General features: G+C 42.3%; 1 protein-coding gene across 2 annotated transcripts in view; it reads left to right on the top strand.

Moving 5' to 3' along the window:
* RASA3 (RAS p21 protein activator 3) overlaps nucleotides 1-23636 on the top strand; it is a 335356-nt gene extending 311720 nt beyond the window's left edge. The window contains exons 17-24 of one of the 2 annotated variants that reach the window (XM_040336372.1): nucleotides 6590-6667; nucleotides 7161-7234; nucleotides 9080-9186; nucleotides 12400-12482; nucleotides 13193-13401; nucleotides 13566-13669; nucleotides 20233-20416; nucleotides 22708-23636. In XM_040336372.1, coding sequence (XP_040192306.1) covers nucleotides 6590-6667; nucleotides 7161-7234; nucleotides 9080-9186; nucleotides 12400-12482; nucleotides 13193-13401; nucleotides 13566-13669; nucleotides 20233-20416; nucleotides 22708-22783 — 915 coding nt within the window. In that variant the 3' untranslated portion in view covers nucleotides 22784-23636. Of the gene's footprint in view, nucleotides 1-6589; nucleotides 6668-7160; nucleotides 7235-9079; nucleotides 9187-12396; nucleotides 12483-13192; nucleotides 13402-13565; nucleotides 13670-20232; nucleotides 20417-22707 lie in introns of both variants that reach the window. The other variant, XM_040336371.1, reaches the window with a different exon arrangement.
* Nucleotides 23637-23869: the final 233 nt, after the last annotated feature.

The raw sequence follows: 23869 nt of genomic DNA, 5'->3' as shown, positions 1-23869 counted from the left end.
TAAAAAAAAGATATGCAAAGCTGAAATCCGGGAAGTCATACAGTCTGGCTTCATGATGCCCACACTTAAGATGGCCACGGTCTATTTCTAGATTATAAACTATCTAAATGCTGTAACAGCCTAACAAAACGGACCTTAGTTTACAGACTAACTTTACTAGAATACATTAAGCTTGTATATTACAGGGGTATTTATATTTAAAAAGTGAAATTGTGGGTGGAACTCCCCTTTAAAGTCTTTCAGTTTTATTCTGTACGGCCAGTAAAGAGTGTTTTCTAACTGGTCATGTTTCTACTTCTACCCATGGCTAACATGATAAAGGCACAGTACATTGTCTCTGCAATACATTATTTATGAACTCCTGCGGCAGCTATGGGTTTCAGGCATGCATAAACTGAACGTATGACATATTTCTCTCTCAAATATTTTACTTGTCGTGTGTGTGTATATATATAATTTTTGTTCACAAAATGGCAGTTTCAACACGTGAATGAATAGGTTATATTTTTCATTACTGTGTACTGTTGAGGGATTTTTTTCCAATTAAAATGTAAGCATGGATTGACCATGCCAGACACATCTTGATATACTGTATCTTGCTGCCTATTTTTGTTCAGAGATGAAAGGGAGGATTTGTTTTCTTGCCATAGGTCAACACAGAAAGTTTGTAACAACGTAGGGTCCTCTCACACATGTGGACCGTTCAGGTCCGCCTGTCAGTTTTTCAGGCGGACCTGAACGGACGCTCCATGTACCTCTATGGAGCGACGTATGTCAGCGGTGACATGTCCACTGACATCTGATCCGCTCTGCTAAATCCAGACGGATGGAAACCATATCTCCTATCCGTCTGGCGGATTGGATAGGATGAAAAAAGACAGGCGGATCCATTTTCATCCGATTCCCCCATAGAGGAGAGCTGACAGGTCCGTCCCTGCACAGTGAGCAGAGATGGACCTGACATCCTCCGGCTCAGAGGGAATCAACAGAGCGATACCTGCTGAGCAAGCAGAGTCTGTGAAAGCTGACAGGCACGTGTGAAAGAGCCCTTAAGATTCACCATATGACAGCTTTACTGCTACAGGGCGGAACCTCTGAACTGAATTGTGTGTGTGTGTGTGTATGTATATATGTGTGTATGTGTGTGTATATATATATATATGTGTGTGTGTGACCTGGCTAGCGGGCGCAAGAGCCAATTAGCGGATACCATAGACTCAATAAATGCTGGCAGCTGTCGATCATTCGGTACAGAGACATAATGGTAGTCTGCCTATGTAAACAAGGCAGATTGCTGCTTTCTTAGTAGGGAAGCCATGGATCCTGTATCCAGGGACTATGATCTATGTTTTCCCCTAGTAAAAGCACCTCCCATACTGTACAAAAACACAGGCTAGGCACACAGTTAACCTTTTGATCGCACCTGATGTTAACCCCTTCATAGCCAGTGTCATTAGTACAGTGACTGTGCAATTTTTTCCCAAAAAGTGTCAGTGTCCAATTTGTCCGCCGCAATATCTCAGTCACGCTATAAGTCGATGATCGCGCCATTACTGATAAATAAATACATAACTATTCCATAAATAAATCCCATAGGTTGTAGACACTAACTTTTGCGTAAACCAATCAATATACACTTATATACTCTTCCAGAGGTTAGGTGGTTAATGAATGAAGTTCAACATTCTTAGGCATTATTACATAGGGTATAGCATTGGCGCCCATATACTCGAACCTACAAAGTTAGATTTTTTTGGTGAAAAATAGACACTGCAAGTTGCGGAGAATCCACAATATAAAAATATAAATATCTATGAATTAATAAGAATTGTAAAAAAAAACTGCTGTCAGTTTGATTGAAGCTGGTTACTGGTGTAATTTACTACCAGTACTGCAGCATTGCCATAGAATACAATTATACTGAAAGTGGATGTACATAGGCAGGAAGGTCATTTACAGTCTGACCTCTAGTTGAGGTGTGCAGCTTCATTTCTGACATTGCATACGAGTATCTGCATTCAATAACTTTTCCCATAATTTTTTCTCATACTTTTTATAATTATTTGTAAAATACAATAGACAACAAACATTTAAAAAAAAAAAAATATTAGAAATGTAATTAGGTTAATAAAAAGGCACATGTTCATGGAGACCAAAAAATAAATAAAAAATCCCACCTTGCATCCCTAGAACCCCAAACCTTCAGCGGATCCAAAGAAAGGAAAAACCTTTATCAAGTATGATTGGACTTGTGTCGGTTCTTCCAAATATCAGTATTTATTTATATATTGTACGCTTACAAACACATCCATATCTATTTTGAAGCAATCTATTGAGTCATCTAGAACCAGCTCCCGAGGAAAACTGTTCCACATATTACCACAGCTCGTACTGTAAAAAGCTCCATATGGTGGGGTATGTTGGGGGGGGGTTCTTTTTTTCCTCCAGCCATAAAGGGTTACCTTGTGTCTTTTGCAATGACCCTAAAGTGAACCGCTTTCCACTGAGCGCACTATATGGACAATTTGCTCACATTCCCTTTTACTCATTTCTTCTCAAGGATGGATACAGTCAGTTCAGATAATCCTAATCTTCCCTTATAGTTGATGTCCCTTATTAGTTCAGTTGCTTTTTTTTCTGCTTATGTTCCACAACATTACATTTTAAAAAGTAGGTTTTTGTTTAGCGTAGAGGGGGTGTAGAGGGATAGGAGCAAACTTGTTTTAAAAAGTGAAGATCCACTTTAATCTTAAACCACTACGCTTTATAGTGCATAATAATGAGCACATTTCCGCCGTATGTTTATTTTAGCATTTCTCTACCCACAGATCCATTATTTATGACGCTTTTACCAAGGAGTGAACATCTGTTTGCACTCATAAGAGAACATAGGTTATCCCAGGGCAAGGTGCTGGGTCTTGTGTAATAGAACCGGGTCCTAGTATTTGTTGCTTGTTTATGTCTAGGCATAAGGATGAGTCACAGGAAAGATACATATTTTACGTCTACTGATGTCCTCTAGATTAGTGGACATAAGTATTCATAAAAACTGAGCAAAATGCCTATACCAGGATGGAATGATAATCTGCTTTGATTTCTATATTTACTGTCCAGTGTAAAGTCAGTTGGCCATAATTTATAAAGCTATAGTCATAGCCAGTACTAGCCAGTACTTGTGTGATGAATCATGTGTTTGCTTAGAAGGACTGCTAAACTTGTGCGTGCACACATCTAGGTATTTAATATTTATGTAGTATTGTATTATATATGCCCATTTTCATCAATTCCTTCCACAGAGGAGCTTACAGTCTAAATCCCATATTTGCGTGGTCTATTTATTTATAACAGACCAAAATGCTGCACTGCTCCTTTAAATATGTGATAATCCAATCAAGTGAAACAAACATCCTAACTTAATACCATCATTCCAGTGTAAAAGTAATCAACATAATGTTCAGTGCATTCTGGAAGTGTTCACAGCGCTTCACTTTTTCCACATTTTGTTATGTTATAGCCTTATTCCAAAATTGATAAAATTCATTATTTTCCTCAAAATTCTACAAATAATACCCCATAATTACAATGTGAAAGAAATCTTTGCAAACTTTATTAAAAGTTCTAAATGATAAAAATTTGGTGTACATAAGCATTGACAACCTTTGCTCAATATTTAGTCAAAGCCCCTTTTCCACCAATTACAGCCTCAAGTTTATTTGAGTATGATGCCACAAGCTTGGCTCACCTATTTTTGGGCAGTTTCCCTCATTATTCTTTGCAGGACCTCTCAAGCTCCATCAGGTTGGATGGGGAGCGTCAGTGCACAACCATTTTCAGATCTCTCCAGAGATCAAGTCTAGGCTCTGGCTAGTCCACTCAAGGACATTCACATAGTTGTCCCATAGTTGCTCCTTTGTTATCTTGGCTGTGTGTTTCGGATCATTGTCCTGCTTGAAGATGAACCTTCACCACAGTCTGAGCTTTAGAGTGCTTTTAATCAAGGATGTCTTTGTACATTGCTGCATTCATCTTTTACTCAATTCTGATTAGTCTCCTAGTTCCTGCCACTGAAAAAACAGCACCATTGATGCTGTCACCAACATGCTTCACTGTAGGGATGGTATTGGTCAAGTGATGAGCGGTGCCTGGTTTCCTCCAGATATGACGCTTTCCATTCAGGCCAAAGAGTTCAATCTTTGTTTCATCAGACCAGAGAATTTTGTTTCTCATGGTCTGAGAGTCCTTCGGGTTCCTTTTGGCAAGCACTACGCAGGCTGTCATGTGCCATACAGGCCTGATTGGTGGAGTACTGTAGAGATGGTTGTTCTTCTGGAAGGTTCTCCTCTCTCCACAGAGAAACGCTGGAGCTCTGTCAGTGACCATCGGGTTTTTGGTTACTTCCATGACTAAGACCCTTCTCCCCCGATCGCTCAGTTTGGCCTGCTCTAGGAAGAGTCCTCGCGGTTCCAAACTTTTTCTATTTACGGATGATAGAGTCTACTGTGCTCATTGGGACCTTCAATGCTGCAGACATTTTTCTGTACCCTTCCCCAGATCTGTGCCTCAATACAATCCCATCTCGGAGGTCTACAGACTAGTGCTTGGAAATGATTGCGTGGCTTGTGCTCTGACATGCACTGTTAACTGTGGGACCTTATATAGACAGGTGTGTGCCTTTCCAAATCATGTCCAATCAACTGAATTTATCACAGGTGGACTCCAATTAAGTTGTAGAAACATCTCAAGGATGATCAGTGGAAACAGGATGCACCTGAGCTTAATTTGGAATGTCATGGCAAAGGCTGTGACTACTTATGTACATGTGATCTTTTAATTTTTAATAAATTTGCAAATATTTCAAACAAACTTCTTTTACATTGTCATTATGGGGTATTGTTTGTAGAATTTTTACCAAAATAATGAATTTAATCTATTTTGAAACACGGCTGTAGCATAAACAAATGTGGAAAAGGTGAAAGCTGTAAATACTTTCTGGATGCACTGTACATTTATAACACCAAATTCTAAATATAGTGAAATCCAAATCCAGATTGAATCACAAGATTATGCTGGTAATCCTCATGTGTTTCCAAAGCAGTAACTTTTTCCTATTACCATAAAATGTAAGCCTATTACTAAATGAACATGACCCCTAATAAACTGAGGTAATTTGTGCTTGTGACTATTAAAGTAAAGGCACAGTGTGCTAGTATGCATGGCCTATTGTGTGACACTTACCTGCAAACAAAGCCCCTGTCGCCCCCGCTTGAGGATGCATCCATCTTCACCTGTCTTCCTTGCGGGTCGGTGGACTCCGGAACCACGTGACGTCACTCCCGTGCATGCACGTTTAGGAGATATTTACTGTACCAATAGGTAAGCCTTATTCAAGGCTTACCTATAGGTACAAAGAATACAGGAAGGTTTACTTTAAAGCAGTATTAAATAGATAACCAAAAGTGTAATATATTGCAGCTTACCAATGATTGGATATAGTGGCTGCATTCGTTTTCTTTTTACCCCTTTGTTTTCACCTGTGATCTGGCCAGTAACGCACCTCCTGTAATAGTGCCTTTAGATGAATGAGCACAGGGACATCTTTGGACAGCAGAATTGTCAGTGTGGGGAGGAGAGGAGTGTTGGATGTCTTTATGGACCTCGCTCATCCATGTCTTTATGGACCTTGCTTTGGGCACTGGTCCAAATCATTTGGTGGATTATGGTGTGGGGTTGTTTTTTAGGGGTTGGGCTTGGCCTCTTAGTTCCAGTAAGGGAACTCTTAATGCATCAGCGTACCAGGACAATTTCATGCTCCCAACTTTGTGAGAACAGTTTGGGGATCGCGCCTTCCTGTTCCAACATGACTATTACACAAAGCAAGGGCCATAAGAACATAAATGAGAGAGTTTGGGGTGGAGGAACTTGACTGGCCTACACAGAGTCCTGACCGCAACCTAATAGAACACCTTTGGGATGAATTAGACATGATCTGACAAATGCGCTTCTGGAAAAATGGTCAAACATTCCCATAGACACACTCCTAAACCTTGTGGGCAGCCTTCCAAGAAGAGTTGTAGCGGTTATAGCTGCAAAGTGTGGGCCAACCCAATATTGAACCCGATAGACCAAGACTGGGATGCCATTAAAGTTCATGTGTGTGTAAAGGCAGGCGTCACAATGCTTTTGACGATATAGTGTACTTTGGAAAACTCATCTTACAGTGTTTGCTTTGAAGGAGCTTATGATCCAGTGTCCCTATCACAGATACAGTATACAAACACAAAAGGACAAATTGGTGTAAGTTTAAATTAAGGAGACCCATACAGTCATCAGTCGAACACAAAAAATAAATAAATATATAATACATAATTGATATAATGTCCATGGTGGGAAATGAGCCAAGGGCTGTAGTAAGTACTACATGGTAAGAGTACTAATTACTGAGCCTCAATAATGCTCCTGCGTTTCCCCATGTTCAATCAGAATCTCTTGCCTGTAAAAGAAGAAGAGTAACTACCAATAGTATAAACTGCTTAAGTAATGTAATATTTGTTACTACTGCCATACTGACATATTTGACTTCTTCTTGCAGGCCAGCTTCAAAGAAACCTATATGGCTGCGTTTTATGACTACTTTAATGAGCAGAAGTATGCTGACGCTGTTAAAAATGTAAGACTGGAAAACGAAGTTCCTTTTTATAAGGAAATTCTGTGCAAGAAAACATTTTGTTATGTTGCTATATAAGAAATAATGGAAAACATTTTCCATATGTTTCCCAAATACATACTAAAATACATCCTATTATATTTAATAGCCTTTAGCATTGATTTACAATTTTAGTGTAGTCTGGTATTGCTTGTTTATCTGATGTTATTGTTGATGGTGTTGCTATAGGTGTCTTTGTGGTTTCCAGGTTGGATTAATTTGTAGTAAATGCTCTGCTTCCATAAGAGTAATTTGATGTGATCAAGGTCATGTAACTTAATTGTTAGATAAAATGAACATCGTGGCTGCACATGCTCAGAATACATTCATGGAGGGGGGAAGTGTTTCAAAACCACAGATGTTACACACTGCGTTACTTAAAGCTTATTGGTCACTGTTTATTCACATCACACTGCAATTTCTCATTATCACTAATACATAACTCTTCATTGTTCAGTTCCTAGACCTAATTTCTTCTTCTGGAAGAAGAGATCACAAAAGTATAGAGCAGCCAATTATGCTCAAAGAAGGGTGAGTAAAGCTTTATGTTGTTTGTGCCAACACTAGTTATTTCAAAAGGAATCTATAAATGTTTTGAGTCAATTATATTTTAGTTGGTTTTAGGACCCCTTCACACACTGTGTTGTGTTATTGCACGTTAACACAACATTATTGCATGCTAAGGTACTATGCATTAAGGCAGTCCAATAATTTTGAATGGGTTAGGAGCACACCCTAAAGCAGAGATGTATTATGGCCTAGGCCGACAAGGCCCAGGCCTAGGGCGGCACTTTTCGGGGGGCGGCGAAAAAGCTGTCCCCCTGTGCTCATCCCACCCTGTCCCCCTTTGCTCATCCCACCCTGTCCCCCTGTCCTCATCCCACCCTGTCCCCCTGTCCTCATCCCACCCTGTCCTCATCCCACCCTGTCCTCATCCCACCCTGTCCCTCTGTCCTCATCCCACCCTGTCCCCCTGTCCTCATCCCACCCTGTCCTCATCCCACCCTGTCCCTCTGTCATCATCCCACTGCGTCCCTATAAAGTAGGGGGTGCGCAAGTTTCACCAGGCCTAGGGCAGCACAAAACCTAAATACACCCCTGCCCTAAAGCCCCGTACACATGATCGGATATTCCGACAACAATTGTGCGATGGACGTGTTTTGTCAGATAATCCGACTGTCTGTATGCTCCATCGGACAATTGTTGGATAGCCATGTCCGACAACAAATGTGTACCGTCGGAATATCCAATCGTGTGTACAGAAGTTTGTCGGACTAAAATCTAAAGTACAAACACCCATGCGCCGAACCAATGCTAAACATCAGACAACATTAGCAGTAGTTGCCCAAATGGTGGCGCTAAAGAGCTGAAAAAACACGTTTCATGAATGTTGACTGAAAAAGTTCTGCCGTCTGTATGCAGAACAAGTTCACGGCCAACGCCCTTCGGACAAAATTCCACGGATTTGTCCGATGGAAATCCGATCTTGTGTATGAGGCTTTATACATATAAAAGCAAACCTATATCTTTTTGCCATGCACCTCAGTGCTCAGTATGTGTTCATTGGGATGCCCTTCAAAATGATTGGCATTGCAATTCATGCACTCTGGTAATGAGCGTTACTGCATTTCAAAGATGGGAATAATGATTTACGTTTATATGTTTTTAAACTGTTTAACTTCTGTTTTTTAATATAAGTATACAATATTTGTTTTACAAATACACATTTATTCATATCCATGGACTTCCAGATTACTAAGGTTTATCGACAGATACATTTTACCTTGAGCTACTGGACTCTGTAAAGAAAATGTACCAAATTTTGCATTAAAGCCTAAGTTTAATCCTAAATAATAATAATAAAAAGAAGACAGCACAAACTATGCCTGACTATGCCCACCCTCTTGGGCTCTCTTGATGAATGCCTGTCACAGCTCCCTCGACTGTATTAACATTCGTCTATGTCATCTTCTGGGGTGGGAAGAGAGGTTCCTGGAGCAGGCCTGAACAAGGGCCGTGTTTTAATGTCACAAGGATACACAGGTGTTGTGTGCATACTGATGCAGTCTCATTCATGTCTATTGGAACACAGTGGCTACACAGACACAGTTATTGTGTCCCAGTATGACATCCGTGCAGGAACATGTTGCCAAACTTACCCTGGGTATGACTGCTGGCACCTGGAAGCATGCAAAACCTGTGGGGGGGGGGGGGGGACGACGACACAGATTTAATCAAACAAGGCCTTATAGTGTGAAAGCAGATTTTTGAATATGATAAAGCTTAGTATATTTGTGCGTCAAAACATTGAAGTTTTTGGTGTTCATAAGGCCTGTTTGCAGATATAAGTGCTGTACCTTGTGCCTCCTTATCCAGATTTATGATCAAAAGAGCTCAGGGAAGGAAGCGCTTCGGTATGAAGAATTTCAAGAAGCGATGGTTTCGCCTTACCAACCATGAGTGTACATACCAGAAAAGTAAAGGTAACTCATGCATAGATTTCTTTATAGGCTTTCAGTGAAGAAAACTGAAGCATTGCTACATCTGTAGCACTCCCACCCATTCAGTTTATCATTAATATTTTGATGTCAGATGTTTCCTGATATCATGCACACTGTGTAGTGTGTTGTACAAGCTTACTTATTCCACTGTTTAGTATGTTTCATCTATGCCTGATTAGCTAGCATCGGGGAACTGGCCTTGAATCAGAAATGCCCATTAGGAAGCTCAATGGCTACATATGGCCCTCCTGATCTGATCCATGATCCACAAATTAACATGTATTATAAAACTGATTTTATTATACTTTCCAGTTCTGTGATAGTGAAGAGAACAGCTATATAAGGGCCTACAAGTGTAAGCTACATTTTTCACAGGCTTTACTAGTAATCATAGCTTATAGTGAGGCGTTAACACTACTGACAACATATTACTGCGGTTGCTGTACAATAAACAAAGCATTACAGGCAATTTGCATTCTTGATTTCAGATTTTGTCCCTAGGTAATAACAATATTGTTTCTTTACTTAACATGTTTTCTTTTCCTTACTTACTTAGTCAGGTAACAGTGAAACAATGCACATTAAAAGAGAAGTATGGGAATAGATCTGAGCAAAGAGTAGTGACTGTGTGTCACCAGCTCTCTGCTTTGCCCCTCCAATGCTCACCGGAGAGGGAGAAAGGGGCTGGCTCAGCCTCTCGGCATCATTGCTAAGAGGCTGAGCCAGCTGCCAGTCCATGAATCTGGGTGGATCCTGAGTGCAAAGTTGGGATTTTTCCCCCTGCCTGGACCGGTTTTGTGACGTTCGCCACCAGTTGTGTCGGCTGAAAACAAGTCACAGTAGTGCAGAAGGAAATGAACTCCTGTGATCCATATCAGAAAATAGCTTTGACTATACTTCTCTTTTAACAATGTTTTTTACTATCAAGCCTGCACTCTAGGCTCCTTTTCACGTTTTCCCCGCATTCTATACAGCTCCATCTGAAGGAGAGCAGACTGGCTAAATAACTAAATGAATTACTTACAGTGATCTGAGAAGCCTTTCTCTCTCTCTCTCTATATATATATCTGTCTACTGTCTCTCTGTCTCTGTCCCTGTCTCTCTCTCTCTCTATATATATATATATATATATATATATATATATATATATATATATGTGTGTGCTTTAGGTTGCCCATTCAAATGAATGAATTGCCTTAACTGAATGCATGATAACGCACAGCACAACACACATTAGGGAGGTGTGCATAGGAGGCCCTGGGATGAGGGGGGGGGGGCAGAGGAGGCCCCTGGGCTTGGGGGGTGGTGCAAAGGAAGCCCTGGGCTTGGGGGTGCAGAGGAGGTGCTGGAATGGGGGGGGGGTGCAGAGGAGGCCCTGGACTAGAAAAGGATTGGTGTGCAAAGACCATGGGTTAGGAGAGGTGGCCCTGGACTGGGAGGGGAGTACACAGGAGGCCCTGGATTGGGAGGTGCAGTGGGGGCCTTTGACTTATGGGGGGGTGCAGAGAAGACCCTGGACTAGAAAAGGATTGGTGTGGCAAAGACCCAGGATTAGGAGAGGTTGCCCTGGACTAGGAGGAGAGTACACATGAGGCCTTGGACTGGGAGGTGCAGAGGAGGCCCTGGACTAACAGGGGAGTGCAGAGGAGGCCTTGAACTAGGGGATGCAGAGGGGGCCCTGGACTCTAGGAGGGGAGCACACAGGAGGCCCTGGACTGGGGGGGGTGCAGTGGAGGTCCTGGACTGGGTGATGCAAAGGATGCTCTGGACTAGGGGGGAGTACATCGGAGACTCTGGACTGGGGGGTGTAGAGGAGGCTCTCTCTGAACTTGAAAAGTGGTGTTGGTGTGGCAAAGGACCTGGACCTTGGAGGTGCTGTAGAGGAGACCATGGACTAGGAGGAGAGTGCAGAAGAAGCCCTGGACTGGGGTGGGGGGGGGTGCAGAAGACTAGGAAATGGTGGTTGGTGTGGCAACGGCCCCTGGATGGCGGGATACAACGGAGATGCTGAATTAGGTGGGGGGGTGTCTGGAGGTCCCAGATTAGGAGAGGGGGTGTCTGAAGGCCCTTGACTAGGACAGCAGATGTCTGGAGGCCCTAGACTGTGAGAGGGGGATAGTGGAAGCCCTCTGGACAAGATTAAGTGGTTGCCTGAAGGACCTGCCAGCTTCAGGGGAAAAGCCTGGTAATGCCAAACAGGAGCAGAGAGACAGGTCGTGTGATAGATGTATTGCTGTCGGCTGACATCACAGAGCCAGTCCAGGCTGGGGAAAGATCGCAACCATATGGTCAGGATCCACTCACATGCCTGGCCCAGCACCCAGCTCATCTTGAGCTGGCCGCTCCCACCCCTCCACAGCCCAGTGTTTCAGTGAGTGCGGGGAGGGGGAGCCGAGCAGAGAGCCAGAGCCTGGCTGTCACCAGCTCTCTGCTTAGGGAGCACTGAGAACTGAGCAATCAGCGGTGTTTGAGCCAGAGGGGGTGACAGTCAAGAAGCCTTAAGAATTTAGAAAAGATGTGTAAAGAAGAGTGGACCAAAATCCCTCCCGAGATGTGTGCAAACCTGGTAACCAACTACAAGAAACATCTTACCTCTGTGCTGGATTTTTGGTTGATATTCTGCCTCTATCATTTAAAATACACCTATGATAACAATTGTAGACCATTTGTTTCTTTATAAGTGGGCAAACTTACAAAATCTGCAGGGGATCAAACAATTATTTTTCCCATTGTGTGTGTGTGTGTATATATATATATATATATATATATATATATATATATATATATATATATATCATTTATTTTTAATTGTTTGTCTGTGTCCCTGTTAGAAATATTCCCTTACTTCCTTTCTGGTAAAACCACATCTCTCTAACAGAACCCAGGACACAGTAAAAACTCTCCAAAATTAAAAATAAAATAAAAGTTTTGGCTGGTCATAAAAATATGATGTTTCCCAGTATTGCAGTATACACATAAACACTTGAATTATTTTAGAAAATGGGAAATTTGGAATGGAATGGAATTCTAGATATAGTAAAAAAGACTGCTCTAGTCTCTATAGAGACTAAATTTTGCCAGATGGACTGTGTATCATAGCAGTTTAGTTATTTTAGACAGCCTAAGTTTCTGTGTGACTGTATCTCCTGGATTGTGCTTTAATAACAATTTTATTTTGTCCCGTGTTCCCAGCAGGTGATCACCCACTTTGCAATATTCCAATTGAAAATATTCTGGCAGTAGAGAAAGTGGAGGAGGAGTCCTTTAAAATGAAGAATGTAAGAAGACAGACTGCAACTTATTGTATTATACGCCCCCCTATGTGTTGTTTTAGTCTCGCTAAAATGATATAAATAACATACCGTATATATTGGGGTATAGCGCGCTCCCGCGTATAGCGCGCACCCCTAAAGTTGCCCGAATTCCTGTGAAAAAAAGTTTTTTTGTACTTACAGTTTTGGTGTCTTGCGCGGCGTCCATCGGCGGCCTCGTCGGGTCCGGCGTCCGTCTGCGGCTTCGGGTGTCCTCTTCGTCGGGTCCGGCGTCCTTGCGTCCTCCCCGCTCGTTTCCCGCGCCGAGTTTGAATACTGCGCCGACATATACAGAGCGCAGTACACTCGTGTATCGTCGGGCAGGCTCGGCAACTCTCGCGCTGATGTCCTGTACGTCCAGGACGTCAGCGTGAGAGGACCCGAGACTGCCCGACAATACACGAGTGTACTGCGCTCGGTATATGTCGGCGCAGTATTCAAACTCGGCGCAGGAAAGCGGGTATTGGCGTATACCGCGCACCCACGATTTTGCCCTGATTTTCAGGGCAAAAAAGTGCACGGTATACGCCGATAAATATGGTATATATAGAGTCATCATTATCATTGTCTCTTGAAATATATTAAAATAAAAAATAGACCTCCGTCCTGATATGTATGCCAGAGGGCACTGTATGTGATTTGTAATTAGCTCTGGCTTTCATTCTGTGTCTTTTAAGATGTTTCAAGTCATCCAGCCAGTTCGTACTTTGTATATTCAAGCAAATAACTGTGTGGAAGCAAAGGAATGGATAGACATTCTCACCAAAGTCAGCCAATGTAACAAGAAGCGCCTCACTGTTTTCCATCCCTCAGCCTATCTAAATGGACATTGGTTGTGTTGTAAAATGACTTCAGAGACTGCCATTGGCTGCAGTCCCTGTACCGGGTAAGACTTACGTATTATGTGGCTATATTGTCTTCCCATTATATTTTACAAGCTATATTAAACATAGTGACATTTTCTATCTCTAGACTGAGCATTGATATGATAAAATTCATTGCACACGCATTCCTATAACTCTTATAACTGGGCTTTTTCTTTTATTACAGGGGTCTACCAGCAAACATACAAATTGTCATTGATGGTGATAGAGAAACTGAGCGCATTTACTCCCTCTTTAACACCTACATGTCCAAGCTAGAAAAAATGCAAGGTGAGTTAGAAACATTCATTATATGCCCTTCCTGTAGTTGTAACACAGTGTAATGCATCACATTTTCATTTGATTGTTTTGATAATTTAATTAATTTGATGTTAAATAATTGTTCAATTAAAGTGTCACTAAAGCCGGCCAAGACAGAGCGATTCCCCCATCAACAGGAAAGAATATCGCTCGATTCCCCCATCAACAGATAGGCCTCGTACACACGACCGAGGAACTCGTCGTAAATTAAACATCGTTTTCCTCGACGATTTCCTTGTTAGGCTTGTCGAGAATCTTGACAAGCTTTCTTTTTATGTACACACTGTCAAGACAAAATCTCGTCGTTCTCAAACGCGGTGACGTACAACACGTACGACGGCACTATAAAGGGGAAGTTTGATTCCACTGGCGCCACCCTTGGGGCTGCTTTTGCTAATCTCATGTTACTGCGTGTTAAGTAAAAGTTTGGTGAGAGACGATTCGCGCTTTTCAGTCTGTTACAGCGTGACAAATCTCCATTACAAACCCTGCTTTTACCAAAGGCACGCTCCTATCTCATACTTTATTATTTTTTTTTAATTTAAAGTGTATTTTGTGTGTGTACTCGAGAGAGGAGCCAGACTGCAGGAGTTGGGAGTAGGCAGGCCTCCCCCAGAGGCAATCTGCCACCTTTCTCCATGCCCCGGGTGACAATGGCGGGTGCGTGAGGGGGTCCTCCCACACAGCCCGCCCTACCTGCTCCGCTTTGAAGCCCAACGGGGCAGAGGGACTCCCTATAAGGGAGTGAGAGGATCTAGCCCGCTCAACTAGCCCCGTTGGTCCTTCGCCTCTCTTTTTAGAGAGGCGCATGGTCAAAGTGCGTGCATGTTAACCCAATTTAGAGTGCGTGTAAGTGTGGTGGTTTTTGTGGGAGGGGGGTGGGCGTACTAAGCTCAGGCTTAGTTGCATAGCACACCCACCGGGAGCCGGGCTGAGACCACCGAACTCAATTCACAAGTAGCCAAGACCGGGATTCGAACCCCTAGCTGCAGAGGTGAATGGCTTGTCAGCGCAGCTCCCTCATACTTTATTCTGAGCATGCGCGGGTTTCTAAGCATACACACGAACGTGTTTCTCGTCGTAAACCAGCCCGACGAGAAACACAACGAGAAAATTGAGACTCCCGACGAGGAAAAAGAGAACTTGTTCTCTTTTTTTCTCGTCGAGTTCTACAACAGTTTTCTCAACGAAAAACATACACACAACCGTTTTCCTCTGCAAAAAAGCTCTGCCACCAAGTTTCTTGATAGATTCTGTTGAGGAAAACGGTCGTGTGTACGAGGCTTCAGTGTTGATGGGGAAATCCCTCCTGTGAAGCTATTATGTTCTCCTGGCAGAGGGACAGGAGCAGAGGAGGCCGTTCCTGCCAGGAGAACACAGTGATTACTGTTTATGGCTATAATAGCCAGTAGCATTGATCGCATGTAAAATCCGACAGACTGGTTGTACCCGATCGATCAACTTAGGTACATTCAGCCTGCCCATGCATGGTTCGAATCTCAGCCAGTCCCTGCTGAACTGGCCAAGATTAGAACGGTCTATGGCCGGCTTAAAGTAATTTTTTTGTAGTAGTAGTTTTGGATAGAGTAGAGTAGGGAGATTAACCCTCTCTATTTGTCCTGTTTACTGTTATAATCTAAAGTAAAAAAAATATATCCCAAATTTTGGGTTGACATTAGAACAGGAAAATAAGAGAAATCTTTCAATGGGGACACTAGTTCTGGTGACACCCTGGGAATTTGGAGGAATTTCCTCTCATTTCATGTTTTGGCTACATGACAGGAAGTGAAAGAAAATTTCAGCAGTAGGACACAGATGGCAAACAAATCTGACTGGGGTTAGAACCCTCCCTTACTCTATCCAAAATGGAAAAATGTTTTGCCTTTAATGACATTAAGAAAAATGATTGCCTACACTGATTTGTTAATATTAAAAATTAACCAAAAGTTGTTGACTGTTAATAAAAAAAAAGTTGTACTTTTATTGATTGGTTTGATAATTGGAAATGACCCAAATAACCCTTCCCCATGAACAAACTCATGGAAATCATGTCAGACATCCTCTTGAATGAGCATTCATCAATGATTTTAGAATGTGTCTTATATTTGTTTTTCAATTTAACGTCATGAAATTAGTTGTAAGAGATCAAAGTACCGGTGAAAGTTGATTTTTACCAGGTTCAGTTTAAATGTTCTGTTTATTAAAGAGTTGGATTGCTACATGTCAGGCTCTTTTACATAGACAGACACACACACAAAGGTAAACGATTGTCCCAGCATCATTTTGCCCAATTTCAGCTGAGAGGAAGGTTATTTGTGTCTTTTCAGTTAAACAAGCCAATATAACAAAGAACAAAATTATGATTTTCACAGTGAAAAGACGTCTGATCAAGTTTTGTCATTAAAACTATTGGATCAATATTGCGAAGTAATGCTAAACTTAATGATTGTTTTTGATTGATCAGTTTTTAAATTTAAAAGGTCAGCTGATTATGTGTATGGCCAACATTTTGTTCAGTCCTGTCATTTAAAGTAGATGCAAATCCTAATTGATTGGTGTGTAGTTTTCTAAAGCACCATGCATCGTAAAGAATTTTCTTCTTTTTTTTTTTTACATAAAATCCTTATGTTTTCCCTTTTTCATCCTTTGTTGCATTTCAGTGATCCTAATCTGCCACAGAATTTTTGCAGCCACTTCCTGGCTTCATGTATATGCTCTAGTGATGGTTGAATGGCATTGGATGGGTTTCCTGTTGGAGACAACATTAAATCATGCCTGCAGCACAATATGTTGAAACAGCCACTTGTCTCCATGAGAAATCCATGAGACAAGAGGACAATGAAAAAGCACAATTAGGAAGCAGGGACACACTATAACAGGAAGTGCCTGAACAAAAACGTACATGGCAGGATCACCTGGTATAATTTTAACACAGTGTAATGTCACATCAGTCTGATAAGCCAATATTTAGGGCTGCGTATGGTCCCTCTCTCAAAGCAACCTAAAGACACACCGGTGTTGATTTAGTAAAACTGGAGTGCAGAAACTGGTGCAGCTCTGCATTCAACTTGTTCAATTAAGCTTTGAAAAACAAATACCTGGAAGCTGACCTACTTCTATGCAGAGCCCCACCAGATTTTGCACTCTAGTTTTAGTAAATCGACCCCACTATGTCGCCTTGAGGAAAGGTCCCTGAAGCATTGGCTTATAATGACTGATGTGACACTAATAATTTGTTTCTAATGGAGTGTTGGTGATGTTTATTTGTTTTACTGCGTATATAGTATCATGTCTAATTTTACTGTATTTTACACTTGTAAGTACTTTAGCAAGGGTTAAAATGCCCTGTACTTCTGCAACCTTAATAGTTAGACACTCCCCCCCCTGCCCCTTCCCAACAGCTTTGTTTTTGGCTGGGTTTACACTAGAGATAACAGCGGCTGACAGCTGGAGTCCAATGTATCTCCATTCACCGTTTGAGATTCGATTTCAGCCTGAATTTTGGGCTGAATTCGGACCTGTAACGGACCAAAAGACACACAGGGCTCCTGTGCAAATCGCACCGGAGCCGATGTGGAGATGTGTCAACCGGCTCCATGGAGAGCCAGTCACAATCCCCAGCTATGCAAATTGGATGTGGGGAAATCCACATCCAATTTGCACTAGTGTGAACCCAGCCTTAGGCCCCGTACACACGAGGGGTTATCCGCTGGAAACGGTCCGCCGGACCGTTTCCAGCGGACATTCCTCCTCCGGATTTTGATCCGATGGCTTGTACACACCATCGGATCAAAATCCGCACGGAAAACATCCGCGGTCACGTGTCGCGCCGTCACCGCGTCATCGGCGACACTGGAAGGTGAATACTTCCACGCATGCGTTGAATTATTACGACGCATGCAAGGGATGGGAGCGGACGGACTGATCCGGTGAGTCTGCTACAAAATGTTTATCCGCTGGGAATCCGTCGGCTGGATTTTTATCCGCCAAAAATTGTCCGCTCGGGCCTACACACGACCGGATCTATCCGCTGGAACTGATCCGCGGATCAATCCCAGCGGATAGATCCGGTCGTCTGTACGAGGCCTTAGAGATCTGTGGTCCGACTCTCCAGATTGTTGCAACACAGGGTACTTTAACCCCCATTAGTTACTTAATAAAAAAGTAAAATAAAATCATATTAAGAGTTTAATTGGATAATAAAGCTTACAGTATATGAGATTTTAATGATTAGCTTTACATATACTTTAAAGCCTACAAGGGGCGGCCCGTGCATTAAGGGCGCACGGGTGCCGCCCCTCTATCCTCACCACCCCCCTATATGCATAATGGATAGATTCAAGCACTGCATGAATCTATCCATAGCCGCCACTGCCTCCCCCTATTCAGGCGCCTAGCCCCTTTTCGTAGACCGGGCACCTGAATTAAGCTCTAATAGGCTTCAAAATAGGATGTCTGCGCTCAGAGTCCACCCAGATGTGTTAGAAAACCAAATTAAAGAGGAAGTAAACCCTGACAGGTTTTACTTCCTCTGTGTTTCCCTGCAAAGGTAAATCATAATGGGCCCATTATGTGTCACTTAGCTGAAACTGCGATGTCACCAATTTCCGCGCCTCCACAAAGCGTCCATCTTTCACCCTCTTCCTTCCGGGCATCGCAGCTCCGGTGCTGTGATTGGCCAAAGCCGTGATGACATGCATGTGCGCAGGAGCCACAAGTCATGGCACGATCGCTGTCTCTAATGTGCGCCTGCGCCGTTGTCTACGGCGCATGCGCCATAGACACATCGGCACCCGTCTCTTTTGCAAATATCTCCTAAACCGTGGAGGTTTAGGAGATATTTCGAGCACCTACAGGTAAGCCTTAATCTAGGCTTACCTGTGGGTAAAAGTGGTTGTAAAGGGTTACTTTACTTTAACATTTGCTTTCTAACACTGAATCACCTCTCCGCCAATCAGGAAGCGTGGGTCTGTTACTCATTTCCCGATTGGCTGAAAGGTTAGGCGATCCTATTGGACACCTAACAGGAAGGGAGGAGATGCACGGCTGAAGCCACCGTGATCTCTGAAGGACACGGAAGACGCTGCAAGATATCTGCCGCAGCCTGTCCCCCTGTTCGATGATCCCCAATGTGCCCGTCGATCGGGTAAGTGCCGGTGGACCAGCAAACAGTGCAGGGGGGGTATTGAGGGGCCACAGGGGGGTTGCTTGCTTGCTGCCCCCCAAACAAAAAAACACCAGCCGCCACTGAAGCTTACTATAAAAAAAAACAGCATTTTACAGCAAATAGATTTGAAAATAAGTAAATATTAATGTTATCCCTTTGATTGAGTTTTCCTTATGAGTGCATTGGGTCAAAAAATATTACCCAGGTCAATACGTGTGGTTAATGTGTATTGTAGTCCTTTTGTCCTTTGTACCGCCATGTCTTTTGCCTGTTTCCTTGTACTGTATCAGATTAGGTTGCAGGGGAAACCTGTGTGTACCCTTGGAGGTTGCCATTTCTGTCGTCTCCTTTGAAAAATTCCAGTTGTCTGGCAGTAGTGTTGAACTAATGTTTGAGGTGTTTTGGAGTTACTGACCTGGAACGATCTTGCATATCAACTGTTCAGACTTTAGTGTGACTTAATGTTCTTCATACAGGTCAGTGGCTTAAGCCTCGTACACACGGCCGAGGAACTCGACGTGCCAAACACATCGAGTTCCTCGGCCAGTTCAGCACTGAAGCCGCCGAGGAGCTCGGCGGGGAGAGAGCTCCCATAGAACAACGAGGAAATAGAGAACATGTTCTCTATTTCCTCGCCGAGCTCCTCGTCGGCTTCCTCGGCCGAAAGTGTACACACGACCAGTTTCCTCGGCAGAATTCAGCCAGAAACTCGGTCGGAAGCTGAATTCTGCCGAGGAAACTGGTCGTGTGTACGGGGCCTTAGAATGTGCTGAAGTCAGAGAATCAGCATAAGGTCAGCAACGGCTGCCTCCAGGTTTCACTCAGTCCGTTTCCCTTTGAAAATGAAAACTAGTTAGGACTGGTGACATGTTAGAACCCATATTCTTACAGGCAGTGTATACAAAATAGCTGGGGCTTAACTCCAGTTTACAAATGCACTAAAACTTTCATAACTGAAAACAGGCATAGTCAGCTTCCCCTATTGCTTGATTCAACATTTCAGGTTCACAAGTTTTTGTTTTTAGATTTTATATAGAAATGTTCTTTCATTGATTTATCTGACTCTGCTAAGTGTTTCTAAGTTGTTTCAGTTTTGAATGTAGCATTTTAAGAGGTGTTGCGTGAATAATATATATACTTTGCTTAGTGTAACAACGTATTTTGTTAGATTGTAAGCTCTAAGGAGCAGGGCCCTCTGATTCCTACTGTATCAAAGTGTATTGTATTTGTACTGTCTACCCTCAAGTTGTAAAGCGTTGCATAAACTGTTGGCGCTATATAAATCCTGTATAATAATAATAATCTTGTTAAAATAAGTGAAAGGTATGATGTAATACCACTGACCTCTCTTTTTGCTATCCTGTAGAGGCTTGTGGTAGTCGGTCAGTATATGATGGCCCAGAACAAGAGGAGTACAGCAGCTTCGTTATTGATGACCCTCGTGAAACCTACAAAACACTATGTAGCATTATAGAAGGTGTTAAGACATTAGAAGAGGAGCATGCTCAGTACAGGCGGGATAAATTCAAGAAGACTAAATATGGAAGTCAGTAAGTACAGCATATCTCATTTTCTATTCATCACAGGGTGAAGTAAAGTTGGCCACTTATAGCCTGAATTGTATATTCCCAAAACAAGCATTGCTTGCCTTGCATGGGGTGTGGGATGATGGACACGTGATGGGCTTCTCTAAGGCCGCGTACACACGATCAGTCCATCCGATGAAAACGGTCTGAAGGACAGTTGTCTTAAGTTAACCGATGAAGCTGACTGATGGTCCGTCGTGCCTACACACCATCAGTTAAAAAAACGATCGTGTCAGAACGCGGTGACGTAAAACACAACGACGTGCTGAAAAAAACGAAGTTCAATGCTTCCAAGCATGCGTCGACTCGATTCTGAGCATGCGCGGGTTTTTAACCAATGCTTTTGCATACTAACGATCGGTTTTGAGCTATCGGTTAGGCGTACATAGGTTCAATTTGTAAGCAAGTTCTCATTTTTTTGACCAAAGGTTAAATTACCTATGGGGCCTACACACGATCGGTTTGGACTGATGAAAACGGTCCTTTAGACCGTTCTTCTCTGGCGATCCTATCGTGTGTACACGGCCTTTGGCTGGCTATAGACAGTTTGAATCTCGACCGGTTCAGCAGGAACCAGCCAAGATTTGAACCGTGTGTGGGCAGGCTGAATGTACCAAGTTGATCGATCAACTTGGGTACATCAAGCCTGCCGGATTCACTTGCCATTATTGTGGTCAGGGGGCAGATTCGCCCGCCTGTAGCAGACAATTGCTCGGTAGGAGGGATTCCCCTCTCAGTGCTGATAATGATTGTGTTGATGGGGGAATCGTGCACATTTCTTTCCTGCAACCCTTGGTTGCAGGAAAGAAATTCACACTTCTATGGCCGGTCTAAGTAGGGATATCAAGCACTTCTCTTAAACACACAGTAGGGTTGATTTACTAAAACTGGACTGGAGAGTGCAAAATCTGGTGCAGGTGTGCATGGTAGCCAATCAGATTCCAACTTCAGCTTGTTCAATTAAGCTTTGACAAAGAACCTGGAAGCAGATTGGTTTATATGCAGAGCTGCACCAACTGTTGCACTCTCCAGTTTTAGTAAATGAACCCCACTGATTGTTTAACTTGTTGGAAGTATTTAAGTGGTTGGTGATGCTGTGAAGAGAAGGAAGGTGTTAGCTATAAAAGCACAGCTTTTGTTCATCATCTGCTAAGATGTAAACCACATTAAAAACGATAACAGAAGGTTCTAAAATTGGCATTTCTATCTGGTCATTGTGCTTGGGGAGATAACTGACCAGGAAGATTTTTGAGGAACATTGCAAGTGGACTTGGTGGCCCACCATGGTAAAGATGTTATTAGATACCTGCTTATATTATTTCATGAGGGTCCAACTCTCAACTAAATAAGGGATGTGTGTTCTTCATGGACAAATTGACTGTCTTTTTTATCAGCAGGCACTTGCTTGCGAAACTGAATGACTAACAAAGTGGATGCACTTAAACATTTGTTTGTCAACTGATTCCATCAAAAAAGCAACCTAATTTATATTATTTGTATTACAACAGTATATAATCTCTTGCAGCTTCATTCCAAGAAGACCTCCCATGTACTTCTGGGTGTCCCTACTACCTTGTTAATCATTTTGTGTTTTGTTACTTTGCCAAAAACGTATAGCAAGTGTGATTCGGAATACCGAGCCAGCATATTCACTTTGCTCAACAGTCAGGCCTCGTACACACGACCGAGTTTCTCGGCAAAAACCAGCAAGAAACTTGCTGGGATTTTTTTTTTGCCGAGGAAACCGGTCGTGTGTACATTTTTCGACGAGGAAACTGTTGAGGATCCCGTCGAGCCAAAAAGAGAACATGTCTTCTTTTTCCTCGACGGGAATGGAGAAACTTGCCTTGTCGAGTTCCTCGACAGCCTAACAAGGAACTCGACGAGGAAAACGATGTGTTTCGCCCGTCGAGTTCCTCGGTCGTGTGTACAAGGCTTCAGATGAATAAATTCAGCAAGCCTTTGAAAAAAAAAAGATTATTTTGGAGCATATGTAATTATGGCTGGATTAAAAAGTAAACCAATATACTTTCTTTCCTTCATCTCAGTGCATGCTTTCACATTTGACTGAAGGATACATCTAAGATATGGTTTATTATTACAATAAAAGTGTTGTTAAGATAATATGCTTTATATAAAAAATACCTGCTACTTTATGTATGGTGGCACCTTCGCACACCATTACATTTGTTTATTCTGAGTTTGTTCTAAAATAAAAGAGATGTGTCTAATTACTGCTCTGTTTCTTCTTTCAGAGAGCATCCAATAGGAGACAAGAGTTTCCAGACCTACATCAGGCAGCAGTCTGAGGTGTCAACACATTCCATTTGACTTGCCGTAGGATGCACTTCAAGGATTACAAAAGGAAATGTCTCTTCCTACCCATAATAATAGAAGAGTGAAGTCTTCATGAGATTCAGTGTTGTAACACTGTAGAACTCAGAGCAAGATATGCTGAGTTTCCGTGGGTGTTTTCAGGACTGTTACAGAGTTGTAATGCACTTTAATCATCTGAAACAGATGACAACTTTCCCTTTTTTATATAGCTTATCCTCCTGATGACCATACCCCTCTGATCAGTTCAATGAACTGGTCCACTAATGTCTCCCTTGCTTGTGATATAAAATACGCATTCCTGGAACTGTACAGTCAACCTTGCAGCGTGTTTGATACTTTTCTCCCACAAGGGGGTGCTGAAATACAGTTTTTTTTTTTCTGCCTGATTCTGACTCAGGACTGCACTGTAAATACTGGACACATATGAAAATTGGAATCGCAATTAGGATTCAAGGCCTATAAATCCAAGAAGATTTGTTGAAGGCAATGTTATATCAAAGAAATATTTCATTTTTGAATATTCTATTAAATCCAACATGATCATTTTTTTAAAGCAAAACATGTTTCAGTAGCAATCACACAATAGGATGGTGTATTTATTTTCTAATTCATTTACTTCTAATACATTGCTCTTCACCTAGTTGGGTCATCTAACACAGGTATCTTGTAAGCACTGGATCTTAAGAGTTTGTACATTGCTGCTTGTATAGGGTTCCATATTTAAAAGTCAAATATACAGTCAGATGTCAGAGAAGGACAAAAACTATTGGAAGAAAATATATTTTCCCATTTATTCATTTAGAAATTAGCCTGTGGAATAAGCCCCTCTTGTTTTTTTTGTTTTTTTGAATAGCAGCAGCTGTACATGGTGGACTGCTTAGGCCATATCTTTGCCAAGAAAGACATTTTGCACCACTAAATTATGTAAAATTTAACGGATTTGTAGTGTCATTATTTGTGCCAAAGGGCTTATATTATGCTCCTGTTGCTTTATTTAAGAAGGGCCATTTTGGCAGGAAAAGCATGTTTGCTGCTCCTTACCCAGATGACTGCAATACCAGCACTGCTCCAGCCAGCTGA

Source organism: Rana temporaria, chromosome 2 (genome assembly GCF_905171775.1).
Source record: "Rana temporaria chromosome 2, aRanTem1.1, whole genome shotgun sequence".
NCBI lineage: Eukaryota > Metazoa > Chordata > Amphibia > Anura > Ranidae > Rana > Rana temporaria.
Note: the sequence above shows the minus strand (reverse complement) of the source record. Positions and strands in the feature narration are given on the sequence as shown.